General features: G+C 38.7%; 1 protein-coding gene across 2 annotated transcripts in view; it reads right to left on the reverse strand.

Annotated features, from left to right (window-relative positions):
• Positions 1-19039, reverse strand: part of NELL1 (neural EGFL like 1) — a 465040-nt gene that overhangs the window by 360288 nt on the left and 85713 nt on the right. For both annotated transcript variants that reach the window (XM_074999016.1, XM_074999015.1), the window contains exons 5-8: positions 15088-15184; positions 6895-6967; positions 6578-6660; positions 284-418 (exon numbers count right to left, since the gene is read on the reverse strand). In XM_074999016.1, coding sequence (XP_074855117.1) covers positions 284-418; positions 6578-6660; positions 6895-6967; positions 15088-15184 — 388 coding nt within the window. The remainder of the gene's footprint in view (positions 1-283; positions 419-6577; positions 6661-6894; positions 6968-15087; positions 15185-19039) is intronic.

Below are 19039 nucleotides of genomic sequence, written 5' to 3' on the forward strand. Positions count from 1 at the left end.
ACCCAGACAACACCATGATTTCCCCCACTGCATCCTGAAAAATGATGAGCATCTTACAGATAAAATTAGAACAAATAAGAAAGTTGTCAAGGGAAAGCAGATTTTATTTACTAAGTATTCAAATAAAAAACAGCAATTCTTTGTCACTTCCTCTCAATTGTTCACACCGTTATTGGATGCAAACTAAAAAGGTTATAAGTCTCACAGCTCGCTTTATATGTTCAAGGATTATTCACACTATCATTAGGCATCTTACCCCCTAGGCCCATCAGAAGATTCTTACTTTGCACGTGCAATTTCTGCAGTGATCATCTTCTACCCATGAGTCTTTGTCTCGATAGAGCACTCCATTCACTTGACAAGTCTTCTCACAATGACAGTTTTCCAATTGACTTAGCCTCGTTTCTGCATAATTTAGCTATAAGTGAAAGTTACTCAATGTTATTTCTGTAATTCATACACATGGGTTTAACAAAGAAAAAAAGAAAAGCAGCAGCTTTCTGACTTTTAGGTGAATCAGATGTTATTATGCCAGTTGAAAAATACACTAAATAGAAGACACACTAAGCAAGAACCTCAGCTGGTATAAATCAGCCTGCATACATTTACTTAAACAGAAATGTGCTACATACACCAACTGATGAGCTGTATGATTGGCTCTTCTAATCTAATGAATCTCAGCAAAATGTTTTTTAAGAATGTACCTTGAGGACTTCAGATTGTTAATGAATCTAGTACTTTCAGTTCAAACTTCAAAAACTGAAATCTTTGATATTCTGAATTCATTTATTGGCATACATGTAATTTAAGAGCATGAATGCTGGCAGGCTCTGATCCCTTCTGTTCAACCTAACAGGTTGCAGAAAGGCCTTACAATATATAAGGCAAATATGATTTACAAGGAAAGATGACATTTAAATATTGTATAATAGATGTTCCCAAGCTATGGTTCTTGGCTACTGGTGGCCAACAAAGCACTTGCTGATACGCAGCAGAGAGTGGGTGGTCATACCACCATCAGTATCTCTTTATTGCCAGCTGCTAGAATGTATCAACAGCTGTTAAATATAATCTTTTCCTAGTAGTATTTTTCCAGGCAAGCAACTGCCATATTTGCCTGATGAATGGTATGTAACATTGTACAGGAGGGGAAATTGTTCCTGTAACAAAAAAGAGCAGAGAGATGGTCCGTGCAATGACAGATGAAGGAATCTGACCCCTCCAAGTTGTTGTCCTTACTATGAGCATTTTATACCTTTTCTTGAAGTCATATACTTCTTCCGACCTTCCCCGAGGCATTCACGCAGACTGTTGCCACCATGCTCATGTTGGTCATCCCCAAACAAAGCATATTTCATGCAAATGAAAATTTCCAGATGATCTGTAATACGGTGGCCATCCCCCCCACCCCCAGCCTCCATTTTCTTCTCTCTTCACTGTACACCAAAGATCTTCCTCAGTCTTCCTTTGTACTGAACACTTGGTGTTGCAGAGGAGGAACTGGGCATGGCACCAACACCAGGAGGACCCAGCCCTTTGTTCCTGGGAGCAACCGCAGGGATTGGTAGCACTCATGTGGGTTCTTTTCCCTAGGCAGAGTCAGTCCCAATCACTCAACCTCTCCTTGTCCTCTGACAGGCCCTTGTTAGGTCCACATGTAGCCTTAACTTTTTAAACTGCCTCAGTTAGGTCCACCTGCTCTGACAAGGAATGATGGGCCCATCGCCTCAAGGACTAGCTACCCTGTGATCAGGTCCAACACAGGGCATAATATCCCCAATATGTGTCTGCCACAGGCAAGATCCTCTGCCATGCACAATACAAACTAAGTTACTGAGTCCCATCTACTAATTCTTCAAACTTCTTGGCAGGACTCAACCCCAAAACACCCATCTAACCCAGCAAGCCACAAGTCCCAGATAACGTAGGAACTTTGAAAGGGCTAAACAGCTTAATTCTTAAGTTTTTATTTGCATTAAATGCTGCATTAATGCATGATTAGTCCCACTCTTCTTTCAGGTGTTATTCAATGTGAGGTATCGGAATTTGGTCCAGAGAGAGATGAATCCTTGCCCAGATCTCTCTCGTAAATGGCATACTACAGTATGTCACAAAATGATCTAAAATACCACTGCTTACAATAGCCAGTTTACTCTGTTTAGAGAGATCACTTTGTAATATGGTCATATTTTCATATTGGCACGCACCTGAATTATATGTATTTTAAAAAGATTCTCAAGACTTCTACCATTATCTATTTTAATGGGGATATTCCAACCTGCCTGTCAATCCTTATTACACTTCCTGCCAGGTGAATCTCAAACACCAGCAGATACAGAAACAAAAATGAGCAGAAGATACTCGGTAAACTTTCTTATTTTTGACTCAAGCCTCAAGTGAAAGGTTTCGATTTTTGTTAAGTCATGATTCTGGGATATTACTGGAATTGACACTCAGCCCTCCCAAAGCCAGCATGATCTTGTGACTTCAGAAATGCTTTTCACACTTTAAAAGGCAAATATCATCCTCTTATGGAATTGCTAATCCTGTCAGTTTTTAGCAGTGACCTGAAAATGGTTTCTATATTTATACTGCATAAAATAGAATATATTTCGCTAAATTACAACTGCGTTTAATCTATGTTTTGTTGCAGTTTATTTACCTGTACCATTCTTTAGTCTTTTTAATCACAGATATGTAAAATTCATCATTTTTATTTCTTATGATTCTGTATAAGCTGAACATAAAAGGGGAAAGGATGTTATCCAAAAGCTGTGTTTGAAATATTTAACACTTTTTCGTGTTAATTCCTGGAACAATAAAGAGAAGCAACTGTAAACACTAACCAACTAAAAAATTGCATATTTTGTGATTGTCACTGTCACATTAAATTTATATTTATAAAACACACCATCTCTTATTCTGAAGATTGACTGTGGATGTAAAATGAATATTTTAGTAAATAAGAGATATGTATGATCAGTATTACCTCTGGAATGCATTTATCTTTGCAACTACACAGAAAATGTCAGTGTTATTTTTACAGATATGAAAACATGCAACAATGAACTTCCTGATAGTAGTAGGTCAATGGATGTATCTCAAACACACGAGTTTATCTTTTCTGAAATACTATTTAGTTGGCATTTGCTATATGGAATTGAATAGAAATTGTCTATTGGTATTTAAACTTCCAAACATAATTGAAAAATCACCATCAAGCTCAACAAACTAATGTTATATGTGTTACAAACTGAAATGCCATTCCAAATGCTGTCAATTTGCATAAATAGATTTGTCCAAGATTTGAAATATCAGTGGAAATTCTTAGGGGCTGAGCTCTTGGCATCATATGGGCTTGGGTTAAGAAAATCAAATCAATCAATGAATGAGAGACTGGAACCTCACTTCACCACTAAGCCATCCATTTCTAATGTGAATCCAATTCCAAAGTTATCTGAGGTTTCAAAGATACTTGGCTAACTAGATCAACATCTTTTTAAATTTTTCCACATCACAAAGTGAAGATAAAAACTGTTTTCACTTCACAACCATCCAGATGCACAAAAGCACTAAAAATCTTGCAAAGAAAACTCTGGTCTCATGAAAGCCCCAGAGACCTTTGAGTCAAAAAGTTCAGATTTAATTGGTCACAAGTATCTAAAATACATGTAGGGTAACCAAGCCAATCAGATTTTGTCAACAGTAAATTCTGTCATTCAGTATTTCAATACTAATGCCGACCAAACCAAGCACTGAAATCTTTGACCATTACCCAAGTCAGATTTAGCAGCAATAAAGTTCATTAGAAATTATGGGCTGGAAACCCCAGTAATTATCTCCAGCCACTAAAAGGAACACATCTGATTACAAAGACAAGACAGTTCCTAGTGTGACACCTACTTTATTAAAATGGAACTGCATTTCATTTTCAAAGACCCTCGATTCAATGGAGTTGTACAGATTTACACCAACTGAAGATCTGGCCAGTTACATTTAGGGAGTTGTCAACCCACCATAACATTCCATAACCAGCATAGTAATTGGGCCCAGTGAAAACCAACTGTCCTTCCTGACCCAAGGTAATTATATTTTAATTACTTTTTTAACAATTTGCTCTACTACCTTTTTCTATTTAAGGTTGAAAGATGAACGAGATAAAACAGCAGCATGCAGAAGGTAATACAAAAAGTTCAAACTCTTTTCCTACCATGAAAATATAAATCTCAGACTCAGAAGAGCTATCCTTTAAACATCTTTGATTAGTTTAAATATTTGAAGAGTTCACAGGAAGGAGACTATAATGATAGTTCACTTACTGTGCACCTTACTTGTCATTGTAATTCTCCAGGTTACATACTTGCACTGCAAGCACCATTCATTGGTCTTCTTGAGTTTGTAATTAAATTGTTACCTAATGCAAATCTACAGACAAATTCAAGACTCTGGTTTACCACAGCCTAAAGGAAACAGCTGGAGGTGGAAACATGGGGGACACTTTCTGCATGCTTCCAAATTCACTCACTGCAGTTCCCAGAATGGGAAGGGAATTAGGGGCAATTGTTATGTATTTTACAATATGTATTCCTTGTTCTGGCAAAAGTAATCCCCCTAGGCTGCTGTGCACAGACCCATTCCTAGGCCAGACATACATTAATGTCACAACAGTGTACACTGAAAATTGTACAAATATCACCTAGGGCCTGAATTTTCTCCTTCGGACTACGATGGAAAAAACACCAATTAAAATTTCTGTTTTTTAATCCCACTGTCTAATTTGCATTTGTCTCACAATTAAAACTCCTTGCATTGCTTTGCTTGTTCTTTCTGGACAACAGTATTCCTATAACTAACACAACAAAACACTTAGTTAATGCATTGCTTGGAAGAGCAAAACAACATTAGTGGAAAAAAGGAACAAGCAAAAAAGGTCATTTCATGACTGCTTCTTAGGAACATGTAATCTTCAGAGTATCAGTAGCATGTTATTTGGCCCCCAAAAATGTATTAGCAAGCAAAAATATAATTAACAGCAGAGAACGAGTCACTCAATACAGTACATAATTGGAACCTGCTCATACCACCAGCAGGGCTAAAAATAATTATTGCTATTTCACATTTAGAGCAATAAAATGAACTAAAAGCTTAACGTTCTTATTCTCAGAGTGACTCTGTCAAAAACATGCTGGTTGGGTGAACAGAGTGCCAGTATAATGAAGACATGCTTTCCTTTTAGGAAAGAAGGAGTCTTAAGGACAGCTGAGGAAGTATGATTCACGAGGAAACAGTATTATAAGTTTACCATCTTTATATATACACTGCCTTTCTATGCACATTATACTTTCGGAAAATGTTTGGTAACTATGCTGTAATTAAATGCACCTACAGGTGATTTTCTAGTTACACATTGATCAAAAATAACTAGCATATAAGCATCACACCAGGTAACAACTAATTCCATTTAGATGATAGAATTAATCCTGGGCCAGATGGTTTTGCCAATACCAACCACACAGAGTACTCCCAAAGGAACAGTATGCATCAATTTACTAGATGCCATTTAGGATCACTGCTCTGCTTAACTCACTGCACTTCGGGCTTGTCTACATGATCACTGAAGTCAGTGTAAGCTGTGTCAGTCACAGGAGCGAAAAAGCCACTCTCATGGATCATGCAAATTCAAATCAGCCTAAGCACTGATCACACAAGGGCTACATTGAAGCAACACACTCTCCCACCAACACAGCTTCTGTCTCTTGCTGAGATGAAACTGCTCACATTTTTTACAACGATGATGAGCCATTTTTTCAATAGGGGCCTCACATGACCACTTTTGGTCAGCCTTGTAACTTGCGTCCTTGGTCAGAGGACATCATGAAGTCTTTGGTCACACATCCCTTAACATAGATCACCACATCCCTTAACTAGACCCCAGACTAAGTATTATGGCTAAAGTGACTGCTGGTGTAGCCTGCAGCAGAGCTACGGAAGGGGTAAATCTTCCTATTCGCCTCCAGACCACCACAAGCCAGCAGAGAATTAGTGTAGTTTGGAACTTGATTAATTCTTCTGTTAGTATGTTCAGACTGTGGGAAAAAAAATCTCCCTGGAAAGAGTATGCTGAAGAGACCAAATGCAGGGCCTCCACTGGAATTGTCTGGATATTTGGGTGAGCCCCTGGGTCTCCAGAACTGGCAAGGAGAGACGAGTCTGCTGTATGAAGGCCTCTCCTAGCTATCTGAATCATTGAGGATTTTACCCTTTTTAGTAACTGCATTTATCTGCTAGCACATGAAGGTACACATGGTATGATGTCTTTAAAAAAAAAAATCAGACCCTTTTGTAATAAGCATATCTGTTATACTACATTCTTTTCATTAACAGATATTTATTAAATGTCCTCTCAAATACTATAGAAGTTGGATGAGGCTTTAGTGACACCATGGAAGCTATCTGGTAAATCCACTATAGATAAATCTCCTGAAGTAAAACTAAAGCTCTCCTAGGCTGTAACTGCTTTTATAGTCCTCTCATCATGTACGAAACGAGCAACTGATAATGGAGTTTAGGCACTTACCTTTGCAGTCATTTTTGCCAAGAGCTCTTGTAAATCCATGATTCCTTGCACCAGACTTAAGAAATCACTGCAGGTTGGGCATGCTCAATAAAGGAAGTAGGAAAAAAATAAATCAATGAAGACTGATAAACTGTTGAAACACCATTAATGTGCTGTTTCTGTTAATGTAAGAGCAACAGCTTAAATAGAGTGTCTGCTGCCCTGGACTGACCATACTGAAAGTGTACAAAGATACAGGACACAGCTCAGCTATACCAACTCTAAAATATCAAAATATTAAAATATTCAATTGGCAAAGTAAATAAACCGCTACTTACTGCGATTCAGATTAGGGCACTGTGTTATATATCCATTGGGCATAAAGATGACTTTCATGTCTTGAATAATACCCTTTGCAGAAGGAGAAATTGATGGTAAATATAGATTAGTCATAAAATGAAAGCTTCCAATATTATTCTTAAGTTTTCTGCCATGAAAAACTCGTTTTTTTTAAAAACCAGAGAGACCACCACTCCACCTGAAAAATTCAGGTGAAGCTGAACTAGACGTGAATGATTACAAAACCTTCCCTTTCTCCAAGAAAAAATTTTCCAGAACTGTATTTGATAAAACAAACAAAAATCGCACTCGATGTAGAAAAGTTATTTATTCATTTTGCCAGATTATCCTAGGAGATCAAATGATATTTAAAGGACATTTCATACTGAATTTTCTGCTGCTCAGTTAGGAGTCAATCTTCCTATGCAAAAGGTAAGGAAGGCCCCCTCTGCATATGGAAACTGTGCAAATCCCATGTCATTCCTCTGTACGCACAGAGCATTCCAGGCTGAAGCACATTACACACAATGCAGCCTATTGTCATATGAGATCTTTGAAGAGAAGAGTCTTTGCCTCCTTTCTCTGTATCTTCCACCAGAACCTTGGCAACACACACACTGTGAATGCTGAAGATAGGATTTGCTCCTAAGGGCCAAACCCTAAAGCTCTTTCTCAGGGGCTCGACACTTCTCTCGTCCCCTACAAAATTCACTAGCTTTAAAGGGAGTTGAGGGCATTCAGTGTCTTAAATGATCTCTTGACCCTTAATGAACTTTAAGAGAAGTGGGAATTTTCCTAGAGAAATCAAAGTATCTCACTGTAAATCAAAGTGTATGGCTCTGCCACCTACCTGATCTGGAAGACGCTCTCTAATTTAAAGAAGAAATTTATCATCAGATTTGCTGTCTTTGAATGAAAGTATTGATCTAGGTTTATTCTGTTTTATTTTTAGTTAAATTGTGGTAGAATGGATTCTACAAAAGCAGAAGAAAGTGGCTCTCTCAAAATACTGAGGTTAATCCTTAAATAAAATATAGCCCTTAGAGGTACTTGAAGTATAGCAAATGCAGTAACACTTGTGCTCATTTTAGAAAAAAATAAAAAAAAAAAAAACAGCAGAAAGTAATTAGCTGCCACTGCTTCCTGCATGTTATTTCAAGACTAAATATTAATTGAAAATATTAATAAGAAATAACTAGATCATACCACTTCTGTAGCGGAAGAATATATATTTATTTATTAACCTTTTCCTCTATGAGGATAATGAAGCCATCACAATAAGGAGAAGCAGCCTATCAAACAAAACTGAAGAACTTTTTTTTAAACTTGTTTCCAGTGACCAGTAGTGAACAATTAACAGCTGCAGCACATAAACACATTTTTAAGGCTCAATTCTCTCCAATTAAATGATTGAAGTATCAGATAATCACCACACTGACAGAAGACCATCCAAATAATGCATATGCCCTGTCTCAGGAAAGAATCCCTGTTCAAGAACAGGGTATGCTTAAAGTTGAGTACACATTTAAATGCTTTACTGCAATTGTGATTATTTTACATTTAAAATAAAATTAATATGTATTTTATATATTAACTTCTGCATACATAATTTAAAAGATCCCTGTCAAGCAGTAAGTTCTCTAACAAAAGTATGAAAACTAAGCAATCAGGGAGGGAAATTCTCTCTTTGTTTATAGTCATATACCTTACAGCTACAGGTGGGCCAATGTGGCCAGGAACAGCCAGACACCTTCACATTAATCTCAATGGGAGCAGGATTTTCCTATTGTCTGATTTTTCCAACAATCAGAATTGCTATACTGCATTTATACAGAGTGGGACTTCCATCCTACCTCACTATAAATGAAGTTGCAGTAGATCAGAGTTTTCTGCATTGGGTACCGAGCATACAAAAACTCTTACCAGGAATTCTCCTTATTCAGGAGAAACTCCCATTGGTGTCCTTCCTGAATAAGGCTGAATAAAAGGTAAAAAAATTAATTTCAAGTTTTAGCCTGTGAGGTGAGCTGTTGGTTCTCTGCACCTGTCAGGATTTCTGGCTTCAAAAGTGGGCGTCGCTATAGACTCATACCACTGGAAGGAACCTTCAGAGGTCAAGTTGACTCTCCTGGACTCCTGGCAGGACCAGGCACCATCTAGATCATCTGTGACTAATGTTTGTTCTAAGCTGCTCTTAAAAAAATCTCCAACGACTGAGATTCCATCAGATCCCTAGGCAATTTATTCCAATGCTTAAAACACCCATTAGAAAGCTCTTCCTAATGTCCAACCTAAACGCCCCTTGCTGCACTTTGAGCCCATTGCTTCTTCTCCTAACTTCAGGTGTTAAGAATATTTTTCTCCTTACTCTTGGCTGTGCCTGCTGGGGGCAGGAAGCAGTGGTGCCAGCACACTGCTCCTCCCATCCCAACTAGGGGAACAGCAGAATACAGCTGCCTGGAGAGGCTTTTCTCCCTACTTTTCCCAGGCACCACCCCCGCTGCTCTGATTGGCTGGAATGTGGGCCAGAGCAGTGGGGGACAATGCCTGGGAGCCATGGGTGAAAAGCGTCTCTCTTGGGGAGAGGGATGCTGTGCCATCACATGGAGGTAAGCGTTCCCCCCATCAGTTGCCCAGAACACACCTGTTCCTGCACCCCCCAGACACCCACACCCCGCTTGTCTCTGCATCCTCCCCTTTCCCACCCTGACACTCACCCCCAGCTCACTCCTGTACCCTCCCTTCTGCCCCATTAATCACCAAGGACCCAGAACAGTTAATCTGGCCTAGGGGAAGCCCTGAACCTCAGTCCCACCTTCTGTGGCTCCCTACCCATGGTGCTGGAGTGTAAAGGGAGTGAGGTGTCTCAGTCAAAGGCCACATCAGTAAGGTTTTGTGGGCTTTTCTCTTCTGACTTTTATATAGTCTCCAACTGATTTTTCTGTGGGTCAGTGGACCCCAAACCAAAAAGAGGTTCCCCACCCCAATTCATGGCTTCCCTATGAAATACTTACCCACTCGCAACCTAAGGAAGACTCCATCACCTGCATGAAGTCTCACTGAAGTCAGCAGAGCTTTGCAATAGTGGGCACAAAGCAAGAGCAGAGCCTTAAATATCAATGTCATTCCATACATTGATAGAAAAGCATTGATGTGTTTATAGATGCTTTCATTGCTCTATATGATGAGCTACTCCACTAACCTTATATGAAAAGGTTGATACAGTCAGGAAGCTCTGAGTGGCCTAATCGTCTGCATTTTAATTCAATTGATTTCATACTACTATTCTCTCTCTTCAAAACCCACTTCTTTCACAGAGCCTTCCTAGGGTAAACACATCATTTTCCTGAGCCCCAGCCATGACCCTATGTATCATTTATTTGATTTTGATTATGTTGTCTTTGGAGGGGGAATCTTCGCTTTTTATATGTAAAGCACCTTGTGTATGTGTACTGCCACATAAGTATGCTCTGTTCATTTATTTATCAATATCTATTTCCAAAGCCCCTATTCAACATTGTATTTTGGCATGAGGGTTTTGTAAATTATGCAAGAATTGCGTTTTTCATCATGAGCTGAATTTAGCAAGGGTAAGATTCCATCCAATCTCTTCTGGGAAGAGTTTTTTTGTTTGGGGTTTGCTACTGAAACTCATCTTCCTCTGGGTCCCTTCAGTTTTCTTTACTTTGTTTCCTAATCTGACTCCAGTATCATCCCTAGCATACAGAGATGATCTTGCTCCCAGGATACACTGAAGAAACCTGGATGATCAACAAATGGAATAGCTCATGCCAGTGATTTTTTTTGTAAAAGAAGGAGCCAGTGCACAGCCAGCTGCCCACCCCCTCACCCCCACTAGGGTTCCCTCAGTTCAGGATGCCAGCGCGCTCCATGCTCTGCTGGCTCCCTGAGCCTGGAGCTCACACTCAGGGTTCATGCCCCAGCTGGCTCCCAGATGCAGGGTTGGTAGGGTCCCCCCAGCCACCTAGCTGGGGATCCTAGCTGTGGCTGCCAAGGTGTCAGGATGGCATACTGGACCATACCGGTATCAAAAATAATAATAATAATAATAATACTGTTTCATGCACTTCCTCTTGTAGAGGAAACAAAAAAAAAATCTTGTCTCTATTATCTCATTCCACTGTCTGCCTTTATCTTTTACCCTGGAAAGAGTAAGATTATGAGATGTGAGGTGGTGAGCACCTTAAATTCCACTAACCTGAAAGAGAGTGGAAGTCATTCAGTGCTTTGGAAATCTAGGGCAATGGACAGGCAGAGGTATTTGTACAGGGTACATTACATATTGTTAGATGTTCTCATAAAAAGACCAGATTCCGATTCCCTTTTATGCTGAGCAGTGCTTCACTTAACCAATAGTCCCACAAACTCTGATGGGATTCTTTGTTCAGTAAGAAGTGATTTAGTGTAAACAAGAGGGCAGATCTAGGCGTAAAGTGTCCCTTAGCTCCTTACATGATGTTTCTGTAAAGATGCCTAAGGAACCACAAGAGAATCCTCATCCAAAATGGGCATTTATGGTACTCATTTAAGACATCTTCTCATTTCTTAAGAAGAGACAGAAGAAAGCACAGGATGAATAGTAAATTACACCATTAAAATTTTAATATTTTTACAATAACCATGATTGGGCCAAAGCTCAGGCTAATACCCAATGCTTTCGACATACAAATACTATCACAACTCCACCACACAAAAAAATGCTAATTCTTTTTTAGTGATCTTACTTCCCTGAAGATCTGTTTACAATGAGGAATATAGTTTTATTTTTTTGTGCGCTAAAACACTGAAACAAATTGCTTTGAAAATGGAAGGGAGTTCCTACTGAGCACGAAAATATATAGATGTAGACACATACTGTTTATAAACTGAGAACTCCAAGCTTTTGCAGTGGGTAACAAAATCTTAAGACTTCTGAAACTCACAAGCAGGATAAAAAAAAGCAACCAATTATGCATTTCTGCCCTGCAGACAGTTAGTAAAATATTCAAGCAAACATAAAGCAAAGAAAGGCACTTGTCGACTTTCATTATGATCAATAAAAAGTGGCAGCTCATTAGCATATCATTAGCTACCCCGCTGTTTCCAAAGTGTTAATGCGTAGAAATATTAATTTGCAAATGTATAGTATCCCAGAGTTCTGAGACTCTGGCTGGCTACATAAAATAAGAATTAAAGATGGGTGAATCCAATATAATTTCCTATTTTCTATGCAGCTATAAACATATGTTTACCATCTGTGGAATTATGGGAAGCAGCTGAGGTAAAAAACAACAGCTGTAGAATAAAATAATGCCATCAATTTCACTTCACAATGACAGGTCAGCTGTTGCAACAAGAAATGAAGTCCAGGTAAGGTGCAGTTCTTGGGCCTTAAACATAAAAGCAAAACAGTGATGGAAGTAGTGCATGCATGTACCTATCCATTCACACACACACTGAACTGGTTAGAGTTGCCAGACCAATTACATTATTTAAGCAATATTGCATTTTATATCTTGCTTGGCTTGTTGAAACATTTACAAAATTTGGAGGGGGGTGGTCTTCAAAAACAAGTAATTGTAACATCAGTTCAAACAAATACTTCAAAAGGAAATTCAGATGAGTGGTCTACCATCCTAACAATGGAAAACCATGCTAGTCTCAAGATGATGCAGAAAAGCATATCGCTTATCCTATGGAATATTTTATCAAACAGATACTGTTTTGATTTGAGTGAATCCTTAAACTGGATTCTTTTATCCAAGATATTTATTATCAGGAGTTTAGCTATAGATCACCTGTCAACTGACTAAACTGCATGTCCTTTAGTTGATGAGAGACCTTTCACAATACTTGTAGTTCCACTGGGCACAAAATTAGATACAACAGTTTGTCAGCTAGAACTGTAAGTTTGCCTGTGAAGCAAAGTATTTATTTGTAAGTTTTACAACAATTCAGCCTGGACCAGGGGTCTACAATCTGCAACTCTGGAGCTGCATGTGGCTCTTTAAGAACTTCTTTGTGGCTCGCAATACTATAATTACAAAGTTTAAAAAGAACTGATTATTTTCAATAAATGGTGAATGTCTAAAAGCCCAACAATGAACAACTCATATCTAAACAGTAAATGATACATGATCTCGAAACTTTGAATAATTCCTGGCTTTATATGTGCGATGCATTGTGGGATATGATATTGTATCTATGTATTGATCATGCTTCCGATAAAGTCTTGATTTTGAAAATGTAAAGGAAGCTTGTGGCTTTCCTGCTGTGAAGGGCAACATGCATTTTAAGAAGGAAAACAAATTAAACGAAGTAAAACTGACAATTAAAGTAGGTTCAGAAGAGAAAGTCAGCAAGATAGCGGTACAAACACCCACATTTAAAGTGTGAGGAAATAGAATATGTAAAAAGTTTGTGAATGTCCTGCAGTAATCATGTACTGCACTACCAATCATTGTGCGTGCACTCTTTTTAAAATAGGGTTACGAAAGGTATGGTCTGACATTATTTATTAAGAACCATCTCATATTCACATGCACTGCGGCTCTTGAATTATTGAGTTTTTTACTGAATTCGAAAAATCGCTCTTCTTGCTGTTTTGGTTGAGACTCCTAGGCTGGACCATAATCCTAGCAAGGCTTATCAGAGGATAAAGAGAATAGAAGAAAGGAGGTGTGGTAAGGGAAACTGGGTATCCAGACCTTGAGACACCTGCCTTCAGGACTGATGCCTTCCCTATGCGTTTGTTGATCCACATCCCAATTTTGGTCTAGTAGTCCATGAAGATGGTGTAGCACGTGCCACAACCTGAAATGTGCAACTGGGCCAGGCCAGACAGCAGGAATGCTCTGTCAGCTACATCAATGAAGATGAGCATAGGGCACATACTTATCGCTGGTTACCAAAGGAAAACTTTGGAGGAGAATGTGACCCTGAACCCCGTATTCTTCACAGTAGAGAGAGAGAGAGAGAGAGAGAGAGAGAGAGAGTGTGTGTGTGTGTGTGTGTGTGTGTGTGTGTGTGTGAGTGAGTGAGTGAGTGAGTGAGAGAGAGAGAGATTATGGCATAGTTATGATGCATTTTGTACAAGACAGGAAAAGTCATGATTTCCTGAACATGATTATCCTATTTGTATGCATGTATCGTATCTGTATCTAAAGTTAGAAATTATTTACCTGTGTTTCAATCCTGTTTATGCTGGGTAACACCCACAACAATCAAGAAACCAGACAGTGCTGATGATGCATCAGCAAAGACAATGGATCTTGGAAGAATTTAGCCTATTTAGCCTCCCTGTGAACGTTTTGGTGTGACTGCAAGCAATGGCTACTCTAGTCCCACAAGGGCATGTGACCAGACCTCGTGTCTCTGGACTCCAATATTAGGATGGCAGTATTTTTCCATAAAGTGGTCTGGGAACCACATTTTGAAACAAAGGGTTTCTTCCCTACGCTAAAGCTCTGTTTTCACACATCATCTGCTTCATTCCCCACACGACTCCTGGAAACCTCTAATGAACAAAAACTGAACTGGGAGAAGTGGTAGACCCAGGTTCCAGGGATTTCTATCCTCCATATGAAAGACTTGGAGTGCAACCTGTAAATCAAATGCAGCTGGAGAGCTTGAAAATCCTCATCCTGCTTGTATCATCAGCTGTGCTGAGAATTTGCTAATTTATAACTTATCCTTCTAGTATCCTAGACTTAGTTTAGATTTTTGTTCATTTACAAGATGATCTGTGGTGGTACCACTAATAATGACTTAAAAAGATCACTTCTGTAGTTAATAAACTTGATTTTGCTTTATCTAAAACAGTGAATTGGAGTGAAGTGCATGGGAATTCTTAACACAAAGGGGCAAGGCTGTTGCATATGCTTCTCCATAGCGGGAGTGGGGCAAAGGTGGAAAACTCTATGAGCTTATGCTGCACAGTTCCCCGTGCAGCACAAGATGGTATAATTTTTGACCTGTGCTGGAAAGTGGGGGTGGGAGAGATAATTGCAATTGAGAGCAAAGTATGCACCTTACAGAATCAGGCCCATATGAGGCAAGTTGGACCCCTACTTGTGGTCCTCAGACACTTACAATCCCCACTGAAATTCCCATTAACAGGGGAAGGGCTTGGGGCAAGCAAGGTAACAAAACTGAGATTAGGGCTCTACATTTGCTACTGTGTGTCTGCTTACCTTAAAGAACCCATGTTTCCTGTTCCGCTGTCCAAGCCATAAACTGCTTCCTGGCATTAGATTCATTTCTGGAGGATCGATGACACGTTCATAAATCCTGTGGAGGGAAAAGACATTAGTGGGAATAAGTCTTTCTTCCCTCTGAAGAGTCTAATAAAAAAAAATCAATCAGTGGGGAAAAAGCCAATATAAAGCTTGGCTCAAAAATTCTCTATGATTAAATACCCTTATAGAGTATAAATTATTTTTACTAAAGTGTAATGAATAATAATAATCCTTGACAGTTTATATAACACCTTTTATTCAAGCTCTCAAAACACTTGCAAATAGTGAGTATATAAACTCCATTTTACAATATGGGAAACTCAAGCATGGAGAAGCCAAGTGCCAGCACCAGGGCCAGGAATTTAACAGAACACTCTGTACTCCTTCTGCCTTTGCTTTGACCACTATCTATAATGTCACTCCTATAGTCAGGAGGCACAGACTCGCTGCCTTATTTCAGAACAAGTGTGGTAAGGAAGATGATCAAATATATTTCCCTTACTCTCTCACTCATTCCATATCATACCAGCAAACCAGTCAATTGAATAGATTCTAAACTTGCCACATTCTTTCACTTGTTATGTATCTGTATGTTTAATAAGAAATGGATGACAGGGTTTTCTTTTTCTCTCCCACTCTAACATTGTAACTGCAGCTTTAAAACAATTGTGAGCAGTTACCAATGTAAAACATAAATAAATCAACAACTCACTGAATAGTTATCCTTCAGTTTCGTCTTTCACTAATCTTCTGTTCCCTTCATGCTCAGACTCAACTAATGTAATCCCTGATTTTTTTTTATTTTCTGAGCTCCAAAATTATCTGCATTTTGAAGAACGTTAGAGAAACATTGCTAAGTTTAAATATCAAAATGAAGGTATTCAAAACAAAAAACACGTACTCCTCCAACATTTGTTTACCCAGAAAAGGAAGAAGAAACAGTTTGCCAGAATAATGGGTAAATAATCTGCCTAAAAAGCCAGAGAAAGGAAAAAAATGTGTTTTTTAAAAATAAGAAAACAGTTACATAGAAACCCCACAGTTTAAAAATTTTAGTGGAGATTTCAAAGGAGTTCTTCAAATAATTCTGTGAGTTTAATCAATCAAGTTTATGGTCATTACAGTCAACCTTAATTCACCACATTTCTTAACACGCTGCAGAACAAAATGAAAAAAGAAAAAAAGAAAAAAAGAGAGATTCAAATTAAATTCAAAGCTTTGGGACGTTTTAGGTTCTGTTAGGTAAATACCTATCCTAGCTGTAAAATTTTCATGCTGAGCTATTTTACTTGTTTGAACAGAAAAACGGGGGTATTCTTCTAAACCATTTGAGGGAATTATGGGGATTTCACACATATTATCTCTATCAATATTTTAAAGTATAAGCATATCCTTTCTGCTATAACGCATGCAAAATTAAACATCTACTCAAATACAAAACTGCTTTAAAAGTCTGAACAAGGCACAGTATAATTGACATGCTCCTTGAGAAAGCTAGTCACTGAATCACACAAATTACATTAGGAATTTCTTTGGATATATAGCACATCTTTATTCATGACTTGGGTTAATAACAGGTTCTCTGGAAAGCACCTAGTCTTTGTAAAATACTAGTCAATATTCCATGAAGAACTCCATTTTCTGTTAACAGACAAAGCCCTAATGTTTTAAACAAAGCAACACAGTGGTGTCTACAACACCACTTATGAGAGAATATTGGATTTTTATTTACGTGGCCTAGTAACAGGCTCTTAAGGGACTTCATGATATCTGTCCTCAATTATATAAGAAGAATGAATTTTTTCAATGTAAAGCATACAAATCAAAATGTATTATACTATAGGTCAATAATATGCTATAAGGAAGACAAATGAGACACAGGCCAAAGTGGTTTAGCTTTGGCTTTCCTGAGGATATAACAAAGGTTTTTGTCCTTTGTGGGGAAAAAGCTATAATGACCTATCTTCCAGGGTCCTTTCAGGAACTCCCATTCATATGGTATATGCTACGTGGCAATGGACTCTTCATTTTTCTCTCCGCATTGTTCTATTCTAATTGCATTTCTGATGTATCTAGGTTCTCCCTCAGGCAAGCACTCAGATTAAAAATAAAGAGTTGTGCCTTCTTCCATGTACCTTTCAATGCTCATGAAGATCTTCATGTCTGTGTAGGCCATAAAATATATTTTTCTAGATCTGCCCATAGATCTATTTATAATTAATGTGCTGGTGTCAGCTATAGAAATTGATTAGTGTGGGTTTACTTTTTTTTAAAACAGAAAAGGGGCTTGAATGATATCTTATTCACTGATTATGTGAATAAACCTTATTACCACACATTGCTTAAATCAGTGAAACATGAGAAGGACACCACAAAACAGCACAACCTATTACCACACCAAAATGTGAGCTACATTTTTGGCAAATTAAAAGGTTAAAACCCACATCTGTGTATCTAAAGAAATAAGCAGATTGTAGCAGATCATGATGAGAGTGGTATTGCACACAATACCCGATTGGCATCTTAGAGCTAAATCCAAGACTAAAACAGCACACAGCCAAAAACCAAAAAACAAAAGAAAAAGCAAAAAACCAAAAAAATGCAAAGCTTCATGAGTACAAACTAGATGCCACTGATGACAAAAACATGAACAAAAACAATTGTCACAAAGAAGCTTTTGTATGAATGAATAAAAGGGAACTGATCGTTGATAAAACTGTGCATTACCATGGCACTCAGAGGATTTAATGACAATTAAAATCAAAGGACTTCACAAATATTAGCAAATGAAGCCTCACACCTGCAGATCCTCAGAGAAGAGGCACAGTAAGACTAACTTGCCCCTAGAGCATATCTTCTGCCACCCAAGTTCCATGCTTAAATCATGAAAGCACTACCAGAGGTCTGTAGCACCAGAAAAGGAAAGCTTCACTGAGACTAAAGTCTATTCCCAACACTCCCACCACCCCTTACAGAGGCTGAGTAACATTTGCTAATGAGGAAAGCCCTAGGAAAGGATTAGGGGGCAAGGGGCTCTCAAGACAGTGTGAAAACATAAGGCTATGTGCTGATGACTACGTCACCTGCAAGTCCATCAAGACCTGTGCAGCTCTAAAATGAGCTTCCACGATTTTTACTGTTGAGGGGAGAGGTTAAGTACCCTACATCCCAGGACAGCAAAACCTATTGACCTCATTCTCCTACATGGACTTTCTGTTAAAAGTCACAAAATAGTGTGCTGCCCCCAACTAGTCCCAAAAGAACCCTCGCAAATTCCTCGCATTTCTCTCCCTTGTTCCGCACTCTGTAGTGTCTCCTCTCCTACCACCCACCATCCCCTTAAGAAAATATATATACATGAACTGCACATTACAGCTCACCAAAGAAAGGTATGCAAATCAAAGAACATCTTTTTACAAGTAAGCATCTCAAATGGTCACCTCTACGAACAGCCACTACGACACACGGAATAGAATAATACAGAGAGCTTTTTCGTTAAGATGATCACATGAGATAAATCAGGGAAATAATTGCAAAATATTCATAAGACCAAAAGCACACACACCCTTCCCTTCATACACAGATTATTACAGAGTGGAGTGTTTATGCATATTAGATACTTACATAGCCTCCCTCACATCATCATCTTTAAGGCATTTATCCTCCCAATGCTCTGTAAGGACCAGAAGTACTTTGACCACTGTTTTACAGATGGGAAACTGACCCGGAGAGTACATCTACACTGTAGGGCATGCCCATTCTCATACTCAAGTCCAGGTCCCACTTCTGCCTACACACACCTCTAGTGGGCTTATGTGAGTAAGCAGTAGGAGCAGAGCTCTTAGACCCCACTAGGGGGATTGGTTCAAGCCAGCGTCCCAGTGAGACTTGGCTCCACAATGCATCA

The sequence above is a fragment of the Carettochelys insculpta genome, chromosome 6 (assembly GCF_033958435.1).
Source record: "Carettochelys insculpta isolate YL-2023 chromosome 6, ASM3395843v1, whole genome shotgun sequence".
Lineage (NCBI taxonomy): Eukaryota > Metazoa > Chordata > Testudines > Carettochelyidae > Carettochelys > Carettochelys insculpta.